Source organism: Python bivittatus, unplaced genomic scaffold, assembly GCF_059951505.1.
Source record: "Python bivittatus isolate LINGU-HERP-01145 unplaced genomic scaffold, Pbiv_v1 ctg000220_np1212, whole genome shotgun sequence".
Lineage (NCBI taxonomy): Eukaryota > Metazoa > Chordata > Lepidosauria > Squamata > Pythonidae > Python > Python bivittatus.
This window is the reverse complement of record NW_028277048.1, coordinates 41,849,205-41,874,512: the sequence shown is the minus strand read 5'-3', so window position 1 is coordinate 41,874,512 and position 25,308 is coordinate 41,849,205. Positions and strand designations below refer to the sequence as shown.

Below are 25,308 nucleotides of genomic sequence, written 5' to 3'. Positions count from 1 at the left end.
ACTATTCTTCTGAAGAGGAATTATTCCTTTGCCTGGTTTTACAAGCAAGTATTTTAGGGATGTCAAAGAGGATAAGACAATGGCAGAATGAAGTATATTGAAAACAGCAATATAATTCTTGGTTTGATCCTGAAGCATTAGGAAGCATCTTCAAAACTAGGCTTCCAGACAAACTGTGAAATGAATTACAACTTCTATTTCATACCACTTTCAACTTTGCAAAAAAAAAAAAAAAAATGTTTTCAGGCTATATGTAGAGCATTTAAAACCTCTTGCTGGATCAGATCAAAGTCTCCTAGGCCTACTGTTTTCAAAATCAGACATCCAGATGTCACTAGAAGTTCATAAAGGGCATGAAGGGACATGACCATAAAACATCTTTCCCCAATCTGGTGTTTTCCAGATTCTACAGTCCCAGTTGTAGTGTGCCCCAAAACTTGGAAATTTGGGAAGTTGTAATTCCAACTCCTCTAGAAAGCACTAGGCAGAGTATATTGCTGCAAAGCAATATAGTAGATGGTTATTTTATGTTTTGGAAATCCAAAATGATTTAAATTATCCAGCAGAAGATACCCTTGTTCTGTATGGTATAGATATCTTGTAACAGTTAAGAAAAGTAGCTCATTTATAATAGCATAATCTTTTACACTTAAATTAGAGGTCAGAAAAAGGTAGATTGGGATCTCTTGGTAAAACATTGGGTGATCTGAAGTTACTTGATTTCCCTCTCCCTTTTTGTTAACAATAACAATAATATTACTTTCTCTAACCAGTTTAGATTGCTGTAATGAAGAAAGCTTGGGTAACCAGGAATAGAGTGCTGTGTGGAAAGATTGTGAGCTTGACTTAGTTTTAACATTCAGAACAAATCTCTGAGCCCAGCACTACATAGAGGTATAATGTTACTTAAGTCCAGTTATTTTTCAGCTCTAATAAAACACAAAGTTGATCTCATAAATCTGAAATCTGCCTTCCCCAAATCAGGGTTCATCATCCAAGGCATGAAATCCTCAGCTGGTACATATGTAACATACACAATAGCGTATGTCATTAAAATGGAGAGTTTTTAAGATGCCAGAAGTCTTATTTTCTGCATGTGACTCAACATTGCTCTTTTAGAAATAATATAGGGGGATATCCTTTGTAAGCTCTGCTGAACACATAACTCCATGAGAGGGACAGAATTTATTCCCTTTCCTGGTTTGTACTGGGTATTAGAAACATGGGTGCACATGGGAATGGAGGAGGCATGAAGCGGGATAGAGTACTCAGAAAACCTCAACAGATGGTGGTTGAGAAACTAGTAAGCAGTGCCATTTCCAGGCTCCAGTGTCTGTACATCAGTGTTCAGAAAATGAGTGAGAAATGGAGGATTTAAAAATAAATACAGGAAAGAAAACATGACCTGATAGATATCATGGAAACTGGGTGATATGAGAGTAATGACTGGAATGTAGAAAGATGTTTCTTGTTCAAAAGGAATAGATCCAACACAAAGGCAGGTAGAGTGACTTTGTATGTAAAGAGGTCATATGCTTGTAAAGAAATTCATTTCCATGAATATGGAAGTCCTGTTGAGAACTTTTGGGTAAGAGTAAAAGCCATAAGAATAAAAAATGATACTATTGTGGAAGTTTATTTACAGGCCACTGTCCAATGGCTGTGCACAATCTCTTTCTAAATCAATTCACCAAGTTTTCAGGAGGGTAGGCTATAGTAGTAATAAACTTACTCTAATATCTGCTGGAAAACTATCTCAGCTAGGCAAACAGACTTTTGAGCTGAGTATAACTATGGAAGGAACAACCGAGTTAAATCAGTTATGGCTTCAGAAAGGCAGGTTATAATGAACTCAGGCAAAACAGCAGAAAAAAATGGCTTGAAATCCTAACAGGTAAACAAGTTGAAGGGAGATGGGAAAGCATAAGCAGAGATGAATCCCCACAAATACAAAGTGGCCACTCGAGTCAAGAAGGCTAAAGCACTACACTTTAACAGGGACAAGGAAAAACTGAACTGGGTTCAGAAAAGAGCTATCAGGATGATAAGGGTCTGGAAATCATATCCTATGAGGAATGGTTAAAACAGGCGTGATTAGCTTGCAAAAAAGAGATAAGATAGCAGTCTACAAATGTATAAAAGGCTGCCATTTGTAGCAGGGGGCAGACCTATTCTCTGCTGAAATGAGCAGGAAAGGGGTCAACATGTTGAAATTGAAAAGGAGATTCATGCTGAGTATTGGGAGGAATTCCTTGATAGTAAGAGTTGCTAAGAAATGGATCAGACTACTTCAAAGAGTGGTGGAATCCCCTATCTGGGAGATTTTCAAACAAGATCTAGATGCTTCCTTATAACAGATGGCTTAGTAAATTTAGAGCATCAAGCAAGACGTTTTGCTTCCAACTCATTCATTATATGATTTTATTCCATTAGCATATAAATACTTTATGAGAGGCTGTACAGTATAACTGTATCCTGAGGGTCAGAGTGTCTTACAGAAGAATTGAAATCAATGGCACCATCATTTTTATTCAAGGTGTACCTGATGCCCCTAAGCAGGTTTGGGCCTGATTAGAACTTGGATAATACATCCTCAGGAAATCCTCAGGTTGTAGGTGAGGTTGGGACATTTGAAAAACATCACAAGAAGCATGGCAAGCCAGTTCTGTATTGTTGGCTAGAAAATGATATATCCATGTACTCACTACATGGGTTGAACTTTGCTCAAAGGGGATTTTAAAATACCTGATGCCCTCAGGTAATTGAATATCTTTACATGCATACTTAGCAGTGGGATCACATAAGCCAGAACTGCTCCCTGTCAGTTGTGCCCTATGTGCTTACTACAAAACATACACAGAATTCTTCTATGTTGTGGGTGGAGTATGGGGGTATGACCCCATAACAATGGCCACAGCCTTGTTCCAGAAGTATGGTAGCTTCTCTTCCCGTACTCTCTGCTAGGAAGACGCCGTCTCCCATTACTCTCTCCAGGACGTGACGGATGTTCATTTGAACACCTCCAATGTAGCCATCCAGTGTAAAGCACAGCAGTGCCAGCAGTAGCTTCATTAGTTGTCACCAGTGTAACAGCTTACTCTGAATGCAGCTAAAACACTGGAGAGAGATGTAGCCCCTTGAGCATCTGGGGGTGCTAGGTCTCAATCTGTCCCTTTCTTCCAAGTTTGCACCTCAAAGAGTAGAAACAATACCTTTGGATTTGCTCTACTGACTGAGAGAAGAGATTGGATATAAGTGGCTTTGCCGATGCATTTATTGACAAGCCCCAAATGTTAGCATGCACTTTTCATGATGGGATCTGAACTTTAATTTTAAATTGAAAAGAAATGTCTACCCTAGTGTGCTATTTCCAGTTATTTTCCGTACAATATACGCTCTTCAAACTGTCAGATGTATCACAAATTGCCATATTGTTATAACATATTTTAATGATCTAAATCTTTTCTAATTTTATTTAATGTTGATTACAGTTGCCAATCTCTTTACACTCTTGCTTGGATATGCCTCATCTAATTCTAACGAGACCTCTGAGTAAAACTGTATAAAATTGTACTGCACATGTACTTCCCTATTTTCCAGCTTTTCCTTATTTTTTATTAACTAAATTATACATTCCATCAGTCCTTTTACACTGAGCAGATAAATTGAACTGCTATTATTATCTAATTCATCCATTCAAAAACCCGCTTTAAGATCCTAAGCAGCAGCAATAGTTCAGCTCCATTCAAAATATGTCAGGTAACAAAGCAACCAATGGTTATTTTTCAGTCCATGGCACACTTAAGCAAAAATCAATGGACTGCAATAATATTTCTTAATGAAGAAAGAATTTGTTCATTACATCTAAAGTAATCCTGACAATTCAGAGAACTGGGTTAATAAAGTCATTTGAAATAGAGCAAATAAAGATTTACATATACACACAGTGAAGGAACAGCAATACAGTACAGAATGAAGACTGACTGTACTTGGGAGAAGTATTAATAATAAATTTGATTCTCCATCTGCATTAATAAAAAGGCAGCATGTAAATTTTCATAATATAATGATAGAAGTTATTTTTTTAAAAAAAACATGTTTTACATCTAGATAGGTACAGAAGATTTATTAATTAAAATCCATCTTATAAAATTTGCAAAAAATCCACATACTCTACAAAAGTCTCTTAATTTACCAACAAAAAAAAAAAAACTAAAACACAACTAGTTAGATCCAGATTATCCTTACTGGAAATAGAAGGGCTCCATAATATTATGCCCATCCTACTTGTTTATCATTTTTCACTTAGTCTGATTCTGCTCATTTAGGGTTTCCTGGTGGCTGCCTTTTACAGATTGAGCCATCTTCATTGGTTCCTGTTTTTTTCCTTGACTTTCCCAGATATTTGCGCACCTGTATGCCTTCACACTCTCTTCTGAGGTTCTCTCTTTTGACACTAATGCAAACCCATCTACCTTTCCTCCTTCCCTCTGTCTTTTTCTCTCTCGTATCATCATTGTTTTTTGATGCTGTGACGATTAAAGCAAAAGGAACAAGTTGTTCCTTCATTCCTGTGTTCCATTGTAAGTCCATGAAATCTTTATAACAAGGAAGGCTTAAGGGTTCAGCTTCATAGAAGCAAAGTAGCATTCACTTAAACTTGGTAGCGTCATTCCAACATGCTTATGTTGCAACTAAAAAGATAAAAGGGGAAACTGTGCAGCACTCTGGGAAGGGGATAGAAAGCAAAGGGAGCCTGCTTCACTCAGCCTGAGCAGAAACTGAAAGGGTGCTCCCTGGGAGGTGTAAGGCTTGAGTGGAGTGATGAGTTTCTAGAGGGGATGGGAAAACATGGGCTGAGGAAAGTTCATTGACTTAATAGGTCACTACTGAATCAGTCGCAAGATAATTTTTAAAATGGGAGCTGCTCATCAGCAGAGAACGTAGGAGCCTGGCAGCCCAAGATGAAATGGCAGCACAGGGCAGTGACCAGTCTCTGGAGAGAAGGGGCAGGCCTGGGGCTGTTGCCGGTTGGAAGAATTACCACAAGATTGAAAGGAAGCACTGCAGATCATCTGTTGGAAGAGGGCTTAAGATGGCTTAGGTCAGAAAGCAGCCAATTTGAAGCAGACCTTCAAAATAAAGGCAGGGGGTGCATTTGCAGTGGGCTGAAAGTGTGTGGAAGATGACAGCATCTGTTCCTGCACTTAAGAAGTGGTGGGTGGCCCCTACTGGTGATGAGGCAAGCAGAAAATGAGGATCTGCCCTGAAATATGGAAGGAAGGAGCCCTCATTGATCACAATCTCCTTAGGCTAAGTCCCAGTTCTGCCTCCCTTTGAATAATTTAATTCACTGATTCATTGAGCAATGTTGGCCTCTTTTATAACTCATGCACATCTTAATGTGTGGTTATGCATACTTACACAATATTGTTCTGCTGTCCCTCAAGTGTATCTTTAAAATAGTCTGTATTGCCATAGCCAAGAATGAAACTTTTGCAATGTTCACTGTTGCCTAGACCTGACTGTTTGGCTTTGTTTCTTTTCTGTTCAGAAACGCATTGAAATATGGAAGACGTAGTAATTGCAGGTATAGCAGGAAAACTGCCAGAATCAGAAAACTTGCAGGAGTTTTGGGAAAACTTGATCAATGGAGTGGACATGGTCACAGAAGATGATCGGAGATGGAAACCAGGTAGGTTATGTAATTCTTATTGATGGTAGAAAAAGAAAACTGAAAAAAAGCCTTTAAGTGCATTGGGTTGAATAAGCAGAAGCAGGAATCAAACCCATTATTTTTAAATGACTGAATTGCTTTAGACAGTTGGATCAGTTTCTTATTTTATTTTGATAAATCAGGAAAGCAAGTAATTCTCATTCTCATTAGGAAGCTTCTGTAGTCCCCTCAACTCCTCTGATGCCCAGGTCTGTAATCATGATCATTTGGAAAATTTGAGGTGATCTGAAGGGTTATTTCTAATTTCTCTATAGTCTAGTTTACAAACTGGGCATTTTAAACAGGGCATTCTCCTACCACTAGAATAAAAGGAAGCTTTTATGGATGGAGAAGTCTAGCCAAATTAACAGAGTTTATATGTCAGTGGTATTGTTATGAATGTTATTGATTGGATCAAACTTAGATACTGAGCCAAAATAAATGCAGTGTTAGCTATACTTGGGAAATAAATTTTTATTTATTAATTATTATTTATTTAAATTTATTGGCCACCCAACTCCAGTGGACTCTGGAGTTGGACATAAGCTAGTCAAGATTTCTTAGGTATAACTACTTTTGAATCTATGACAAGTTGTGTGTTCCAGCAGAACAATGCATAAAACTCAGATAGTGGTAAAATAACTTCTAAGGCATGTTGTCTTTACAAAGAAGTAGATGTTTATTTTTGGCCCAAAAGCAACTCTTACCAATATCTCACATTTTGCTTCCATATTTACTTGGGCTGCTAAGATGTAAAAATGGTAGTGACATGCAAAATAAGTGCAATTGGCATGTGATTCATAATTACACCTTCTAATTCAATAATTATATACTAGGTAGAAACTGTGATGAAATTCTTTTGTTTCTTTTTTTTCAATTTCAGGAATTTATGGACTGCCCAAGAGAAATGGGAAACTCAAGGACATCAGCAAATTTGATGCCACATTTTTTGGAGTCCATCCAAAACAAGCTCATACCATGGACCCTCAACTCCGCCTGTTACTGGAAGTTTCTTATGAAGCCATTTTGGATGGCGGTAAGCAAAAGAGCCTGGAATTCTTCGTTCAAAAGTCCTAATACGTATGGGTTGAGTGTACAAATTACAGTTTTCATAAATAATTGGTTAGATACAGATTTATTCCTGCATAGAATAGACACAGAGAGACTGCTTTTTAAAGTAGTCATTAGTAACTACAGTACTGATATCTTTTTCTAGTCTGGCCACATGCTTGATTGCAATACGCATGTAAAGAAACTAAAAAGATGGGGTCCACTGAGCAGTTTCATTTTGATTGTCAAATCTAGTAACAGCTAAACAAGACTGTTTCCCTCCCTCCCTCCTGGTCGGCAGTTCTCAAGAATAAAATATTGAAATTATTCTAGCTATAATACTGTAAGATTTTGCATAAAATACCAAACCCTGTTATTTATGGGAAGATCAGTTAGTTTGATAGAATAAAAGTTACAAACTACAGTTGGGCCACTCTGAAGACCTTGAGAGGGTTTTGAAATAGTGTTACCACCATTTTCAAAATTCATCTTTGAACATGTTTATTAAAAGCAGCATGAGAAAGTTATGTTACAATAGGAAAATAATACAGTAAAAAAGGATGTGAAAGGAAGATTTAAAATGTTACTGCCACTAATAATCCTTCCCCAAAGTCTGTCTTTTAAAATAATTGGAAAACGGGTCACTGAGCAACTGGAAGAACACTTGAAGGCCATAGGTTTTCTTGAATACACATCTCCAGTAGGCTTGCTAAAATCTGTGAATTGACATTTCTGTTTTACTAATATATAATGTGTAAGACATGAGCAAAGATTTGCCCATTCATTTTGAAAAATTAAGAGTGGCAGAAGCAATCTTCTTCCTGTTTAGGGAATCCACTAAGTTGGTGAAAGAATATTCTTATCCCATGTTCCAGATAGACTGTGGTCCTGACTCCCAGGCCTGCTGACTACCCATTGTAAGGACAGGCATCGGAGGGACCCAGGTTCAATTCCACCCTCTGCTATGGATATTTACTGGGTGACTTTGGGCCAGTCCCTTCTCAGCCCAACCTATCTCACAGGGTTGTTGCTGCTGTGGGCAATAGGGGAAGGGAACACTATGAGCCCCTGATCAAAAAGCAAGACATAAAACTAAGAAATAAATAATATTACTTAGCTACAACATTAGTAAATGGGGCTTAATACAGGTAGTTCCCAGTTCTTAAGGTTCCCAGTTCTCTGTTCTCAAGGTCTGTCCTTAAGTCAAATTTGCAATATTATTGTATAATACTGTATAAGTAGTATTGTGTAATGAACTTGAACCATTGGGTATTTAACTCAAATCATTGTGTATTTAACTTGAATTTTGCTCCAATAGTTCTTAACTAGGGGTCATCCTTAAACCAGGCATTCTTAACCTGGGGATACCTGTACTTCGACATAAAATTTCCTTACAACCAGTAAAGTTCTTTCATAAATGCCTTTTTTCTCTTGTGCACGCACACATCTCATGTTTCCCTTAACCACTTGCATACCAAGTATGTCTGATGTTCTTTTGAGTATTTTGTCTTGTAAACCTCAGGGAAGTGAATTTGTCTTCCTCCTTTGTAGGTATTGATCCAGCTGCCATTCGAGGCACAGACACAGGTGTGTGGATTGGTGTGAGCGGGTCAGAAGCTGCTGAAGCCTTTAGCGTAGATCCCGAACTGCTGCTGGGATACAGTATGACCGGTTGTCAACGTGCTATGTTTGCCAACAGAGTCTCTTTCTTCTTTGATTTCAAAGGCAAGTGTGTAAAGTTACATGTTACAAGCTTAATGTCAGCAACTACCAGTAGATATCTTGTGAGCTGATAATTCCCCTGGCTGGGGAATTCTGGGAGTTGAAGTCCACATATCTTAAAGTTGCTAAGGTTGAGAAGCACTGGTTTATAGAGTTGGTAATCAGTCTTTTCACACTTTGTATTTCCAAAGGACCCAGTATGTCCATTGACACAGCCTGCTCCTCTGGCCTTGTTGCTCTGGACAACGCTTACAAAGCAATTAGCAGTGGACAGTGTGAATCAGCTCTTGTAGGCGGAGTCAACCTTATACTGAAACCTAACACGTCCGTGCAGTTCATGAAGCTTGGCATGCTGAGCCCTGAAGGGACCTGCAAATCTTTCGACGCTGAAGGCAAGACAGTTGTTTTTTCTCATTGTTAAATAGTTATGTCAACCATAATAAGGGTTTGAGGATGAGGATGAAATATTTATGTTTTCACAGCTTTCACTTAATCAGAAAAGACAGGGAAGGTATGATTTTTCCTTCAAGGCTCTTCAGCAGTAATTAATTACTTTTAATTGTTTTTTTAATCTGAGAACTACTTTATGGGTTCAGATAAGGCAAAGAAGCTACTGGGCAGGGAAAGTAGCCTGTTTTTGAAGTATTACTTGCTTCTGGTAATATTAATGTTCTCCTCCATAAATTGCAACTGTGGTAAGCAAGCTAGAAATTTATAAACATGCAATCTATGTATATGATTCCATATAGTTTGGAGAGTGACAAAGAAATTATTTGGCCAAAAAAGCCACTTAGAGCTTTGTTTGTTTGTAATAAATTATAGTGAATAAATAAAAAATATTTAAGTTTTAAAAATACAGGAAGAAATGAGGGAAAACATACATATGCCTAGCAAGCTAATTTGCATGCTAACTCTATATTTTTCTTTTTCTTTTAAGAGTATTCTTTTTGATGAATACTTGTTAAAAGCCATTACTTCATTGTTAACTTTTATTAGTTTTAGTTTTGGAGTGACATAAAAAAAAGCTTTAATGTGATGCCCTCAGATTGTGGTGGTGGTAAACATTTTACATAGAGGGAGCAAATAGAATTTGTCTAATTGGTAAATTTTAAGTATACATACTTTAGATATGTTTATTTACTATTTTTTCTGTATAAGATTTTTTGATTGGGGGAAGATTTTATGTGATAAAATTTTCTCTATATAACATTTAATATACTGTCAGAATATGTTAGGGAACGTTACCCATATCCATATAAAATTAATACCCTATAAAATTTAATAACTAAATATCTAAAAAACAGAATTGTGGTCTTTATGCACAAAATACTAGTAGAATTATGGAAAACAGAGGCCGTGGCCCAGCATGATGATCAAAAGAATAAGAAGACAAGCTGGCATTTTGGATTAGCAGCACATACTGTAAGACTCTTGCATACATTTATCCTGCTAAGTTGTTATTAATAACTGTAATAATACAGTTATTTTCTGTAACCTTCTATATAGTGCCACCCCTAAAAATATGTGATATTGAAAACTCTACCATTTTAAATATGAGAACAAATATGATTTAGTATTTGTTTCTACATTTTGGTTGCTCAGCACTTTTGAAAAGTATGACTAGAACTCCAGTTATTAAAACGAGTATATTCTGAAGCTATTGCTTTAATGGTTCTGGAATTCTTCAGGGAATGGGTATTGTCGCTCAGAAGCTGTTGTTGCTGTGTTCCTGACTAAGAAATCAATAGCCAAACGGATTTACGCCACCATAGTCCACTCTGGAACTAATACAGATGGATTTAAGGAACAAGGTAAGATATCTTTTCCTTTCTTAAAAGTTCTAAGGTTTTAAGAATTATCATGGCAGGAAACAGAGGCAATGGGCATAGAGCAATGCGTTTGGATTAGAAATGCCCATACCATATTTAAATCAATTGATGTTTCTCATTGGTTCACATTATGGTTTCATCTACTTTATTGGCATGTACCCTGACCATCAGCAGCTCTCCAGAATTCCAGAAAAAGGATTCCTTTGACAGAGTCACTCACTACTGCCATCCAGAAACTAGTATAGGAAACTAAAGTTTGCAGCAGAGGTTACCACTTCATCATGGCAACTACCTCTTTCCTCCTTTACTTAGAAAAAAATAATAAGAATAAATGCCTGAATATTCTGCCATTTTAAAAATATTAAATGTCACGTAGGAAGACTGGGAAACTCATGGCCTACAGACTGCATGCAGCCGCAGAGCCAAAGTTTATGCAACCTCCTGATAGTCCCTCCACAGGAATTCAGTGGCAGGGTTGAACAACAACGGCACACATTCCTGCTGATGTTCAGTAAGAAACACATGAAAATAGGAACAGTAAACCTATGATAAACTTAACACACCTATAATATTTAACTCTCAGATCCAAAAGCGGTAAAAAATTGGGGATCCAGATCCCCAAATCCAGGCTATAAGAAATTAAGAAGAAAAGTGAAGCCCCCAGCCACAAAAAAGATTGCCCACTTACTTGAACTCCGTTCCTTTCCTTAGGAAAAAAAGCAGGAAAAAACATTGGAGAGTTGCAAATGGAATTTCTGTCTAGATCTTCTCCTCTAAATAATATTACATGAATAAGGCTAAGCAATTCCACAGTAATAAAAGCCTCAGATGGAAATGCCCTTAATCATGGATTATAAGAAATCCTTTCTTATGAAACATGGAGACACATCCCAGTGAATGACTCAGCCTTCATTTCAGTTTCGGTCTGCCATTTACTACCCAGTGAACATATGGATGTTTCTGTGCTGCTTGAGAAAGTGCTGATTTTTAGAAAGTTCTGCAAGTTGCCTTTTTCGTTTGCAAAACTGAACGTTTTACATGCATTCTGTGGCATCACCATAATCACATTTAGTAGTTAAATTATGTTTTTGGAATACTCAAAACACTTCACATAAACAATTCCAGTAATCCTTCAAGAACATATCAGCATTATTCCCAGGTGGAATTGAGGGTTTCTTGACTTGTGGTTCATATTTATGGCCAATCGTTTTCTTTAAAAAACAAAACAATTTTAATCCATTATGTACTTTTGCTGGTAAATGTTGTAGTGTTTATTCCGTACTCTAACTATACAGGCCTATTTACGAAGTCCTAATAAATTAATTGGACCCTCCCAGGTAATTTGGTATAGGACTGCATCTTAAATGAGGATGTTTTGGTACTTCGTACAGGAATGGGAACTAATGATGGTTCTTGCTTTAGGTGTAACATTTCCTTCTGGATGGATGCAGCAACAGTTGGTCAGTTCTCTGTACAAAGAGTCTGGAGTTAATCCTGAAGAAGTAGAATATATAGAAGCTCATGGCACCGGCACAAAGGTATATTCTATTTCCATTCTGATTCTTTTCTTTTAATGCTTACCAGGCTAGGGTTAGGGTTAGGGTTATTTCTTTTAGAATTCCACCATATTTTTTCTTTATTCCTCTAGCTGAACTGGAAAAAAATAGATTTCCCATTTAAAGTCTTTACTAGAGAAGACAGTCCCTCAGCAAACCATGATCCATCCTGTCCTTTCATTCCAATATTTCAGTAATGTGTGGTCCTCAAATTAATTCATAATTTCAAAATCCCCTTAATGAATATGAACACAGTCACACTGGAAGATTTGGACTGCATACAAGGAATTATCCCTGATCTTAGATATGCATGGTGGCTTCCACTAGCCTGAATCATAGTAGTCTCTACCCTCAGCCATATGATCTGTGTGTACAACTCTATGGAGAAAACTGACAGAATGAAGCAGCCTTTGTTAGCTCTGAAATCTTCCAATCCTTCTTTTGTTCTTAGGTTGGGGATCCCCAGGAACTGAATGGCATTGTCAATGTTTTTTGCCAATCAGACCGGCCACCGTTGTTGATTGGATCAACAAAATCTAACATGGGCCATCCAGAACCAGCCTCTGGTCTCGCAGCTTTAGCAAAGGTAAAGATTTTGTATTTGTTTCATTATATATGTTACTCCCACTTGTGTTGTGAATGAGAACAGAGCAGAGTGATAATTTGTAAGTGAACCAATGCACAGAGGTCAAAGTTAGGCTCATTGATCTTTATGGATGAAAGTGGGGGGAGAGCAACAAGGTTGTCATCACAGAAGAGGAGAGAGAATGGGGAGGAAGGAAAAATATGGAAAAGGTATATATGATGAAGAACAGAATCTTTCCTTAATTTTGAAGCTTCCACAATATAGAAAAAACTCCAGAAAATCTGTTTTTAAAAACTTGACTTTTTAATCAGTCTTATTATGTTTTCTCTGTTTTAGGTTGTTCTGTCATTTGAGTATGGTGTATGGGCACCAAATCTCCACTATAATACCCCAAATCCAGATATCCCTGCCTTACAAGATGGTCGCCTACAAGTAGTTACTAAGCCAACCCCCATAAAAGGTCACCTTGCTGGAATCAATTCTTTTGGCTTTGGAGGTTCAAATGCTCATATCATCCTGAGGGCCAACAGGAACAAATCATCCCCACCAGAAGCCTCCAATTTGCCACGATTGGTACAATTTTGTGGAAGGACTCAAGAAGCAGTGGAAACACTAATAGAACAGAGCTGCAAGATGCAGGAACACACGGCATATCTGAGCATGCTTAATGATATTTCTGGGGTGTCTGTGTCATCGATGCCCTATAGGGGCTATACCTTGATCGGAAGTGAGGATGATATAAAGGAAGTTCAAATTGCCCAGGCCTCAGGGAGACCTCTGTGGTACATTTGTTCAGGTAATTACTTTCTTTTTTCTGTCCAGCTCCACTCAGTTGCAAACAGCCTTGAAACTGCTTGGTTCACCTTCATGCTCATGCTAACTGGAGGGTTTCACATCTTCTGGGACAGAATTTTTAAATGCTGCTCCAAATGTCACATCAAAACTCCATCCCATGCATTCACTAGTAATACCAAATGTTCTCTCCTTCTTTATTTCACAGGCATGGGAACACAATGGAAAGGTATGGGCCTCAGTCTAATGAAGCTTGATCTCGTCCGGCAATCCATCTTGCGTTCAGATGAGGCTCTGAAAGACACAGGCTTGAAAGTATCTGATCTTCTTTTGAATGCAGATGAAAATACCTTTAATGAAACAGTAAATGCATTTGTTGGGCTTGCAGCTATTCAGGTAAGAAGGATGGGTGTACTTTGGCCATCTGTTTTGATACGTACAAACTTTGTTACAGAATGAAGATCTGCTTAGCCATAATCTACTGCGATAGTTCACAATTGTAGGAATTAGGCTGATACAGTGCTTTAAAGATGGGGTGGGTAACATGGTACAAAACATCTTAAATATTTTGGATTTCAATTCTCATCAGTTCCAATTAGATTATTTATAGCAAAGTATTATGGGAATTGTAATTCAAAACATCTGGAGGGCACCTGTCCTGAGTTAATGTCAAATTAGTCCATGGAGATTGATGTTCACACTCTATTTATCAAAAGCTTACTGGGTGACTCAATGTGACCTTTAGTTAGCCACATCTTTCAGCTTTATCTAATAAAAGCACAAGGAGAACCTTGATTTCTGTTTTGAGCATCATGGAGGAAAAGTAGAAAGTAATATATAAATAATAAACACTAATAATAACACATTAGGGCTTAATTGCAAGCTAATTGGACAATGGCTCTAGCTTCCACTATAGATGCTTTGTTTTTCTGAGCTTTATCCTTTTAGGAAGATCAAAAGAAGAATATGAAATCTTGAAAATAGACCATTACCTTAACATATGCAAGGTGTATAGAACAACACACTGTTACAACGACATTGTGCTCATTTCTGTAGCTAGTGTGGCAGCTGAATGTGGGAAAATACTGGTGTGAATGCAGCAGGAGGTCCTTGGCCTAGTATCAGACAGTGTCATCTCTGAAATCATCTTGGAATTGGGAAAAATAACATATACCTTCTTGTGTTGACAACAGGAATTCAGTGAGAAAAGGATGAAGAGAATGACAATATGTTTGAAAGAGAAATGAGGGTACAATTAGGCATTCTTAGCAACAGCTTAAGAAAATCTTTCAGGATTTTGTGCCAATAATAATCATGCTGTGATGATGCTCACCTGAATAGGGTTGCCAATGCTGCTTTACACCCAACAACAATATTCTGTTCCACAGATTGCACAAATTGATATTTTAAGGGCCGCAGGTTTGCAGCCTGATGGAATTATTGGCCACTCAGTTGGAGAACTAGCCTGTGGCTATGCAGATCACTCCCTAACACATGAAGAAGCAATCCTCTCAGCTTACTGGAGAGGAAAATGTGTCAAAGAGGCGAAATTGCCACGAGGAGGCATGGCTGCTGTTGGTAAGTAAAAGTAAAAGTTCCTCATGAACATTCAGAAGGAATATCTGAGTTATAACTTGAGGATGGGGTTCATACAACACACTAATTCTTAAACCTGAATTAACACAATCACTTCCAGGTAATGCACTGTCTCCAAATCAATTGTATTAGGGCTTAAGGTGACAGTCTGGTTCACACAATGGACTATAGCTACTTAAAGTTTATTGCCTTATATCTTTAATGCAAAGAATGGAAAACTGCTTAGTAACGATTTGCTTTCTTTATACTACTGTAGTCAAATGGCTGAGTAGTGGAGTGTACTCTGATACCCCATAAAACTGATGTTACTTTTCTATTTCTATTCTGTTTGTCTCTTTTGAGAGTGATCATATAGCCCAACTTTTTTCATCCTGCTGCCCCTCTAGATGTGCTGGATTATACCCACGGTTGCTGTGCAGCATAGTCATGTTGGGAGTTTGGGGAAAGTTACAGCTTATCGAAGAAGCTCTTATAGAAACTACTGAAAATATGGGTAGACCTGTGAAAATGTCCAGTGAGGCATTTTTCTTGTGATATACTGATCTTAAAACTGCTTCTTAGTTACTGAGAGCTCTGGACTTTAAAATGTCAGAGTTTGCCATCAATTTAGGCAAGTCATGTATCAGTCACCAAAAGAAAAGAAAAGAAAAAGAGAAAAGACTGACCTACTTCCACAGGCTATTATATTGACATGAGGTTGTAAACTGGTTTGAAGGTAACAACTGTTGCTATAAATACTGCTCTTGTCCATGAGTTTAGTTTAAAATTATGTACAAAACAGACAGATTTTATGCATCATCTCATAATCTGGCTGTGCTGTAGCATAGGGAATTGGGTCTCCAGTGATATGGAAATGAGGTTTGGCAAGGGTTAAACTTCAGAGGCTCAGAAATAAATGTGTATGGCCTTAATAAGACTTAATTCGTCTTATATTAAGCAAGAAAATGAGTTGGAGTTAGGTTACTACCCTTCATTATAAAACCCTATAGGGATGCATTGAAGCTGTGAGATTCTTACTACAGTCTAACACTGTATCACTGTACCCTGTGCTTGGGTAAGAAATTGAGTTTGAAAATTATATTTTATTTTTGTTGATGAAATATCACAAGAAACAAGGGCCATCAAAAGAATATGCTAGAAACAGTATGTTTCTCAAAATGCCTACACATTTTTCTTTTGTTGAGCTGTTGCCTCTAGTAAACCAGGTCTAGCAACTTTATGAAACAATAGATACATCTGCAAAACTTGTTTTCCAGAGGCAACTGTTAGATATTTGTGTGTGCTTTATGGAGTACAGCCCCTCTTTCAACCTTCCTTTTGACTATCAAAAAAGGATTCTTTATCCTCTGTCTCAGGTACTATTTGAGTTAATTGTTGTTAACTCTTGTAGGCATTTTAAAACATTCATTAAAAATGATAAAAACCACAAAAACAGGACAGGATTATGTTTTCTCCTGGCACGGCTATTTCTAGTGTTGTTTTATATTGTTTATATTGTTTATAATCTCTGCATGCTGTTCAGAGTGATGCAGTCATAGAAGTCAGTTAATAAATGAGTGAGTGTTCCTACTTGCATGGCATGTGTCCAGTTAGACATTTCAACATCTTAATGTTTTTAATTACCAGCCACTAGAATTAATTGAGGTTGCTGGATTTGCTGGTTAATTGAAGCAACAGGTTTAGTGGAATCAGAACTTGCCAGTAAATGTACCTACCTAAGGACTTTCTACGTGTATGACTTTTTTCAGTTATTTGTATCGTACAGTTCAACTATGCAAACCTTGTTGAATTAACACAATATAAAATTTTAAAAAGTTGAATTAACACAGTATAAAATATAAAAGCCCAATGGACTAGAACTTGTAATAGGAGAGAACTTTGTGAATAAGTTGGCAAGGTTCCAGCATGGATGTTGGATGGAAAGAATAGAGCATAAGAATGCCAGAATGTGTTTTAAATTGCACTGTTTAGAATAGTATGATCAGATGCTATTCTAATTGGGAGTTATGAGAATGGTAGTCCAACATACTTGACATCAAAGGAAAATTCTGTTGACTATGCTTATTCAAAAGCATTTGAAGACACTGTTCTATTCCCTAGCTTGTATGAACACTTAAAATGCTCATTTAGCTCCAATGCGCACTGAAACATGGTCCTTTTGAATAAATATGTAAAGGAGAGCACTATACATGTAACATAGTTTTGTGCTATTTGTTAGTAGGAAAGGCATGAGATTTTGATGATATGCTCTGAAAAACTAGATGAGGAAAAGAGCTTCACCATCCTTATCACAAAGGGTATTCTTCTGCTAAGACGTAGAAATAATTCTAAGGAAGCAAATGTGTTCTAGACCTAGAAATTCTGACTTGCTGTTCCTGCGAAAAATGTCTTCCTGCTTATTCTTCACTGGATTGGGTTTATCTAATCTGCCTTTTTCAGGTCTGACTTGGGAGGAATGCAGGAAACAGTGCCCCACAGGAGTGGTACCTGCCTGTCACAATGCTGAAGACACTGTCACCATTTCAGGGTCTCAGGTAAAATCACAGTGTGAACCATTACTTCAGATGTTGTGCATTTAAGATATTAGCTGGCATGTCCTCAACACTGGAGTCTCAGCTAGGTCAACTGGACTTAAAAAGCTCAATGGTGTTCAGCTAATTAAACTCACTTGTATTTGTGAAAGACCTATCTTTTTTTGCTGAAGAAAGGAAGGCAAGCAGGCTAGTAATGAAGTACACTAGAGGCCTGCAGTTGAAGATTTGAGGATCTTCCATCTGCAAGGGTTGTGATGCTCCAAAATCAGTTGAGTCCCCATAAATTGCTGTGGCAGAGGAAATACTATGAAGACAATTTTGCAGCATTTTCTCTGAAGCAGATTGCTGCTAAAAAAAAGGTTGAACTGAGGCCTATGAAGTAATTGCAGGTCATTATTACATGCTTCACCTCACTCCGTAGGTTATCGGTTCTGACAGCAAAGGATATTAGGGTGCTGCCCAGCTATTTCCACCACCCATTAGCTACACAGGGTGGAGAGTAAAGCCAAGTAGCTTAAGAGTTGCCAGCTAACATGGATGCTAGCCAAGGGCCACATGCAGGATGAGGATTATGGGCTGCCTTGATTGCCATCTGGATAGAAGAGCAGGATAGAGGAGAGTAAATAATAAGATACAGGATAGCATATAGGGAGAGAAAATACTATTTCACTTTGTTTGTGACATCGTTCTCCTGAACTATCCAAACAACAGTATTAGCTCCTGGAATACCTAATACTTTGCATAATATTAAGTGTAGACTCATCTACATTGGAACAAAGTGTGGGAAGTAATGGACGTCCTTCAGGCAGCAGAGCCCAAATTGCACAACGCAATTAACAAATAATGAATATTTGTTCCAAATGGTTATTATTTTTTCCCAACTTTTTAGGAGGCCGTAGCCAAATTTGTATCCAAGCTGAAAGCAGAAGGTGTGTTTGCAAAAGAAGTGCTCAGTGCTGGAGTTGCTTTTCACTCATACTATATGGCTTCAATTGCGCCAGTGTTGCTGAGTGCCCTGCAAAAGGTAATGCTCTGGAAGGATCCAATGCTGGGGAGGAGGGGTTCAGATCAAAAGAAGTGACATCCAATTTTTGTGTGTCCTTTTATTACCTCCTTTTAGGTTATCCTAAATCCCAAGCCTCGCTCTTCCCGCTGGATCAGTACTTCTATCCCTGAAAGTCAGTGGCAAAGTGACCTGGCTCAGAATTCCTCTGCTGAGTATCACGTAAATAACCTTGTGAACCCAGTCTTGTTCCATGACGGTCTGAAGCACGTTCCAGATAATGCTGTGGTAGTGGAGATTGCTCCACATGCCCTTCTACAGGTACTACTCTTGGGGACTGCTATGAGGTAAAGTTAGTAAGAATACTCTGGGACCAGTTTTCTCAAAACTGGTGTCTTCAGATGTGTTGGGGTTGCAAACTCCCAGAATTCCCAGCAGTCATGATTCTCCCAAAGCCCCATCTTGTGGAACTCTGCTGGGTTCTTACCGTCTCTTGGTACTTTCCTCTGTGTTTCTAAATATCATGCTGCTTTCCTGCACTTGCTTTAATATGCTGCTGGGCATCTATCTATAATGCCTTCAGCTTTCGGAAACCAAAAAAAAGAGAAACCAAAATAACTGAAATTCATTAACATAATTTGTGAATAGAAAATGGACCAGAGAATTAAATTATAACCATCTTTGCACAAAGCCTATTAAATTATGAATATCTCCAAGTTTGCTTTGTAATACTTAGTGTTATATGGTTGTTGTGATGTGTTTGTAGCACACAGTTTGAAAGGTTGTTGGTGCTGTTTTTGCTCTGTTCAGCGGTTTCTAGAAATGAAGTCTCGGTAGCTTTTACCTATAGGTTTCCCAACTGGTCTCAGATAATTGAGTTAAAGCAATTTATTTCATTGTTACTGTAAGGAATACAGTTACAACATCTACAAATCTTTATTATGGGCTTAGACCAGAACAAATAGGACTATAAAAGTAATGACAAGGATCCCATTTGCCCACCTGGTCAGAGTTAAAATGCGCCAAAAGTGCCAGGGCTATATGTCCAGCTGTGGGCTAAACTAGAATAGAGTTTCAGGGATACAGTTACTTCTCATTCAAAGGACTCTGAACATGCCAGAGGTTGTAGGGTACACCCTGGATTATGTATTACTGTAGTTATTTATGTGTGCAATTTATAGGGCTGCCCATTCATCAGGGAACTATGAGTCTAATGTTGCAACCCTATTAATGTTGCCGTAGAAACAAGTACATCGGAGTTTAGTGGGATTTACTACTAGATGTACATGTATAGATTTATATCCTTAAGAGACATGGCTGCTTGCTTCATTTTGGAAGGACAGGGAGAAAAATTCTCAAAGCTTTACAATTCTGCTTACCTGTGAGGTTTTGGTTTCTTGTTTTTTTGAATGAAAGTTATCATGTTTTGCCTTCACTGCAAAATTGTGTTATTATGTTAATAAGCTTCTTTGCTTTTTCTTTGGAAGTTTATCCTGATTTACTGAAAGCAATTACAGAGTAATATCCTGTGTTTGTGTACTGATGTGATGCAGAAGCAAAGTCTATAAGGATGTTCAGTTGTCATTTGTACTTTATAAAAAGAGCTCATTGTAATTGGTCAATTTTAACTTTAGAAATAATGTATTGCAGTAGCAAAATTATGAAATAGTTTCAGGTTTGAGAATCTGTTTCTTTAGAGGGCACCTCTTCCATGATGGAACAGACCCAATATTTCTGACCGTTAAGAATTGACTGTTAAAAACTGTTGGGGTCTCAGAGGGAGAGAAAGCCAGTTTCTGTGATCCATGTAGCCATAGTTATCTATGGCAGGACCATTTTCATGGAATTGCAGGGTTAGATGTAGTACTGTTACAGTAGATTTTTTTAAAAACATTGCAGTGCATTAATCCAGAATTCCCTATTTTCATCTGTAAACCTTGCCTTTTTGCCTATAAGTAAAACCTACCTGTATAGGTTTTACCGTGTAGCAGTTGTCACACAGAGTTTTTCTAGGATGCCTTAACATGTTTTATTTATTTATTTATTTATTAAATGCATATGTTGCGCATCTCCTCCTGATATTTTACTATGATGACCTCATTTATTGTGTTTTAAGAGCTATGCAGTGCTTCAATTTGATTTCCAAAAAGTGCTTCAAAGGACATAAGAGCATGAACATGACACTCATCTGCAGCACCCTAAAGCAGTTGCACCTTTTCCTGGGAATATGTAACTGCTCTGAAATACTTTGTGGCAATTGAATTATAGCACGGCATAGCCCTATTTCAGAGTAGAAGGAAGAAGAGTGCTTCTGACTTAGCAAACCTGATCAATAGGGAGTGATGGCAGAGAGAGTTACTGAACAAATCTTGGGTGTAATTTTATTGCATCTCCAGAAGTCACAAGAAGGTGGTAGATGCTGCAACTACACCTCTTGTGATATAACAGCAAATTTGCTTCCTCGCTGAGTTTTGACATGGATTTGTAGCCCTAAGACAATTTAGAGCTATAGGGTTTCATAGGCACCTACTCCCAGCGTTGCATCAAAAGCTATTGGTGTTGCTTTAGAAGAGCTGCTCTTTAATCCGTCACCTGTTCCATTGCCACTCCTTCCATCTCTTCAGGGCCACTCTTAGCATTACTGGGGCAAGAAAAATAGATAGCAAATATCAGTGCATTTGCACTCTCTAAATAAATTGCCATCATAAAATCATTGTTTGTTTCCTCAACTTCAGATCCCTCTATCAAAGGGCAACTCATAAGTAAGGAAAGCTCTAGAAAGGAAACTTTGAAAAACCTTCTTGATTAAGGTTCTCAAATATACCTCAAGTAAATAATTTTTTAAAAGTTCTCAAATATACCTAGTGCAACTAAGTGGCACCCTATTATTTTCTTATATGGACGGATTCAGCTCAGCTCTGTAGAAGCTAAAAATGTTTGCCCAGGATATTGTTTTCCAGCCACTCCCTATAGAGAAAGCTAGCAAAGAAGTTTACCAAGGAAATGAATATGAAAAAGATGAAGGTAGCTGCATTCACTAGTTTAAGGCTGAAATAATAGATGGATTTTGTAGGCTAGTGCTCCTGATAATATTCAGCTCTAAAATCTTTTTGTTTTCTGGAATTAAATAAATATCTCATGTTAATCAAAAGGACAGAAAATTAATGCTAAGAGCAGTTGTGAAAACCAGTGTCAAGAGAATATATCCAGAGCCCTGAATAGGCCTGGGCAAATCAAAAGCCTTTGCCTGCTACTGAAGAGTAACTTCTGTAAGCCTGAGGCTTCAAAGATGGGGCACCATCAGGGAAAGCCTTCATGCAGATCATCACCCTCGTGGTTAGTTGGTGGGTGAGCTTCTTTCATGTTGAGTAGCTTATCTGTTTTTAGTTGCCAGAGGAAGTGCAGTGAACTGTTCATACAAGGTGTTAGAAGGAACTCCCATATCCTATATGCACTGCTATGCCCTCCCCATAGCTGTCCTTGAAGGCTGATACAGGAAGGTTCCTCACCCGGAGAGCCAGTGCCCCGGTGACTCTGGACAATCGAAACCACAGAGCATGCGCTTCTCCAGTGCCTGTATTACAGAGACATCCGTACTAGCCTCTTCCCCCCGTTATTACATAAATACCCAGGGCGCATAGGACAATTCTACACCTCTGTGCTGCTTTCAGATACTAACCCTGCTACAACATATAATGTTACCAGATTCTGTGTAACAGTGATTAAAATTTGTCAGATGATGACCTGTGCCATAAACTAGTCTTAATGAGCATCTAGTTCATCATACTACAATGCTCTGTAATTTGATATAGTCAGCTATATACTAACCTTTATGTTCCCTTACACCCATTTAATGCTCCTACCCCTCCTTTTAGATTCCTTTTAGATATATACTTGTTTTATATCTTTTAGCTTATTATAATTATATTTTTTTTAGACTCTGATGTATTTTCTATTACTTCATTTAACTGACTGTACCCCACCCTCCATATGCTGGTCTTTGACCGTAATAAAGATTTGATTAAATTGAAATATGTACTGATGGATAAATCATGATGAGAAGAAGTCAACCTGTTTGTTCTGCCCATCTTGGCCTCTCTGCACATGCACAGAATGAGATGTTTTGCTCTGAAACCCCTGCCTACATTAAACTACAATCGGGAAGGTTGGGCCTGAGAAAGAAAGGGAAGAGGCCATATCTGGAAACGGCTATGGGGCACAGTACATTTACACCTTTGGAGAACTGAGCATTTGGATTCATGTCTTCAGGCTGAATAGGTTTTCTTTCTTAAGAGAAAAATGGAAAAAGGTAAAAGATGGCTAGTGACTAAAGAAGGACAAGTCATCTGAACATCTTATGAAATTACTCCAAAGAGCACAGAAAAAGGTCCACATGATAACTTGTTTCATGCAATTAGACACTAGGAGCAGGTGGGAGGGAGGGAAGGAGGGCAGAAAATAATCTTGGGAACATAAATGTGTGGGATGTCTCTGCAGATTCTTGAAAAATCTGTTTAGGGAGAAGAATAATGGACAAAGGTAAATGCAATACTGGTTTAGACTGTGCAATCTGAAAGGACAATTATGCAACAGGCATTAAGCTTTGTTGCGAATTTGGATCTACTTTACATTAAACCTCTTTTCCAGTTTTTCCAGTCCAGTGTGCAAATTACACTATAAGTACGCTGTGTAAAACACAGCCAATAAAACAGTGTGGCTATGGGTTCTGATGCTTGCTCTGATTTTTTTTTTTTTTAAATCTTACTTCTGCTGAGTTTATGCAGCTGTTACCTTTCCTGTCAAATACAGTGGATAAAAATTGGAGGTGATCTTAGCCAATTTCACTTTTCCTCTGCAAGGTCTCTAAGCTCTTTTGAGAGTTAGATGTGCTGTTTAACCTGCAGGGGGAAAGGGGAGTAGTCCCTTCTCTCCCTCCCACTAGTGGGAGCTTCTGTTGGGTCAAAATCAGGGTCATTCCATATCCAAGGCATTCCTTTTTATGCAATAAATTTGCAGTTAAGGAGCCATAATCTTTTCTTAAGGATGCCTTTTTTGGCATGTATTATTCTGCCACTCAGATGCTCCCAGCCAAGACTTTTATTGTGCAATTCCCTACTCTCACTTAGAGAATTTTACCAGCATTCCTGATGTCTTTTGTTTATCACCCTCACATTTTCCCATTGCTTCTCCTGTCTGGAATAGCAGCCCAGAGCCTTTTTGATTGGCAGTGCTAAGAGCTGTGATAACCATATCTAGTTTGTGTGATAAAGTGAAGGAGAAGGAAGAAGGTTCTTCTTGCATAGTATTTAAATCAGAGAGGGGCAAAAGCTGCATCAGGACCTTTTGCTATATGCCTGAGTGATTTGAAATAAGGAAGGGAGGGTTTCTGGCTCCCCCCCCCCCCCCACTTTTTAAAATAGCACTGCTGTTAAAAGACTTAACAGGGATGAAATCTTACCCACTTTTACCAAAAATTAACCGCTATTTTATTTAAAGGGGCATTTTCCCAAATAATGTATACAAGGTGAGGCAGGCAACTGAACTGAGAAATTTGGGGGAAGAGCCACAAGGGGGAGGACAGTGAGCTCAGTACCTGAACTAGACAGGTGCCCAAAATATACAGACTCTCAGAGCATGTTTACACCTTTTGCATCTCTTCCAGTTCGAAGAACTCGGAGTTCCAGTAAAAATGAAGGCAATCTTTCGAATCTTACATCAGCTTGTTCTAAAGTGAAATTCTTCCTGTTAATCCTTCTGAGAAGCCTGACAGGGTGTGTGTAGGAAGCTCATCAAAAGGCATTATTAACTTTTTAGCCATGCATTTAGTAAACATTGACAGGACATAATGGGTACAAGGAATTTTCCTCTCAGGGAAGCAATAGGACTGGCAACATTTTTTTCTTACCATGTTCTTATGCCGTACGACACAGGCAGCTTCTCCCAGCACATAGTAATGTGATTAGCAAAGAGTCATCTGTTAACTTTACTAAAGAAAATGAATAATTGTCCTAAAATTACTGTTGCTGATCTCTTCAACTGTTTCTTCTTCGTGTCATGCCCTTGTTCCCAACCTCATAAAAGCCTGCCTACCAAAACAAGTTGACGATCATAATTAAGGAAATCTTTTGGAACTGGGAAATGCATAACTTCTTTCTGATCGTTTTTTATCTCTACCTAACTAGGCGATCCTGAAAAGATCTTTGAAACCAACCTGTACCATTTTACCCTTGATGAAGAGAGAACACAAGAACAATCTGGAGTTTTTCCTGACAAATGTTGGAAAAATCCACTTGACAGGGTAAGGGGATGAGTGAAAGGTAGCAGAGAATGTAATGGCCTAAGTTTCACACTTGGATTGGACCAAATAGTACCATTATTTGTTTTGCCCCAGCTATGTGGCTATCCCAAGAAATAATTAAAGGTCTAGGGAAGAAGGGCTGTATTTCTGATTACAACTAAGATAATGGAAAAATGGATTGAGGGTATGAAAAGCATTCTGTATTATATAATGCTACCATTAAAAATCAAAATTTTGTTTGTGATGCTGCAAGAGTATCAATAGAAAGAATCAGGGAGGAAAAGTATTATATGTTTTTACAGGAGGCCAGGCAGGAGTCCCAAATGGTGATGGTGGGTAATCCCTCCCATGCTGGTGCTTAGCTAAAGCTCACCTTCCATGAACTACTATTCTGGCATCTGAATGCTGGGTACAATCTTCACAAATTGTTGTTTTTGTGTTCCTAGAATAAATGTCCTGGCAAACAATCTGTTTCCACTTGTTGAGTATCCTGTTCCGAGGGGAACTCCACTTATTTCTCCCTATGTTGTATGGGACCACAGCCAGAACTGGGATGTGCCAAAACGTGAAGATTTTCCAACAGGGTCTGGAGGTTCTGGGGCAGCAACAGTCTACAATATTGGTAT

General features: G+C 38.2%; 1 protein-coding gene across 1 annotated transcript in view; it reads left to right on the top strand.

The window, feature by feature from the left end:
- Positions 1 to 25,308, top strand: part of FASN (fatty acid synthase) — a 53,224-nt gene that overhangs the window by 5,852 nt on the left and 22,064 nt on the right. The window contains exons 2-16 of the mRNA XM_007434177.3: positions 5,555 to 5,695; positions 6,600 to 6,752; positions 8,318 to 8,491; positions 8,680 to 8,880; positions 10,177 to 10,299; positions 11,740 to 11,855; positions 12,325 to 12,459; positions 12,796 to 13,255; positions 13,460 to 13,647; positions 14,640 to 14,829; positions 17,287 to 17,381; positions 18,271 to 18,405; positions 18,502 to 18,705; positions 24,567 to 24,682; positions 25,129 to 25,304. Coding sequence (XP_007434239.1) covers positions 5,569 to 5,695; positions 6,600 to 6,752; positions 8,318 to 8,491; positions 8,680 to 8,880; positions 10,177 to 10,299; positions 11,740 to 11,855; positions 12,325 to 12,459; positions 12,796 to 13,255; positions 13,460 to 13,647; positions 14,640 to 14,829; positions 17,287 to 17,381; positions 18,271 to 18,405; positions 18,502 to 18,705; positions 24,567 to 24,682; positions 25,129 to 25,304 — 2,593 coding nt within the window. The 5' untranslated portion in view covers positions 5,555 to 5,568. The remainder of the gene's footprint in view (positions 1 to 5,554; positions 5,696 to 6,599; positions 6,753 to 8,317; positions 8,492 to 8,679; positions 8,881 to 10,176; positions 10,300 to 11,739; positions 11,856 to 12,324; positions 12,460 to 12,795; positions 13,256 to 13,459; positions 13,648 to 14,639; positions 14,830 to 17,286; positions 17,382 to 18,270; positions 18,406 to 18,501; positions 18,706 to 24,566; positions 24,683 to 25,128; positions 25,305 to 25,308) is intronic.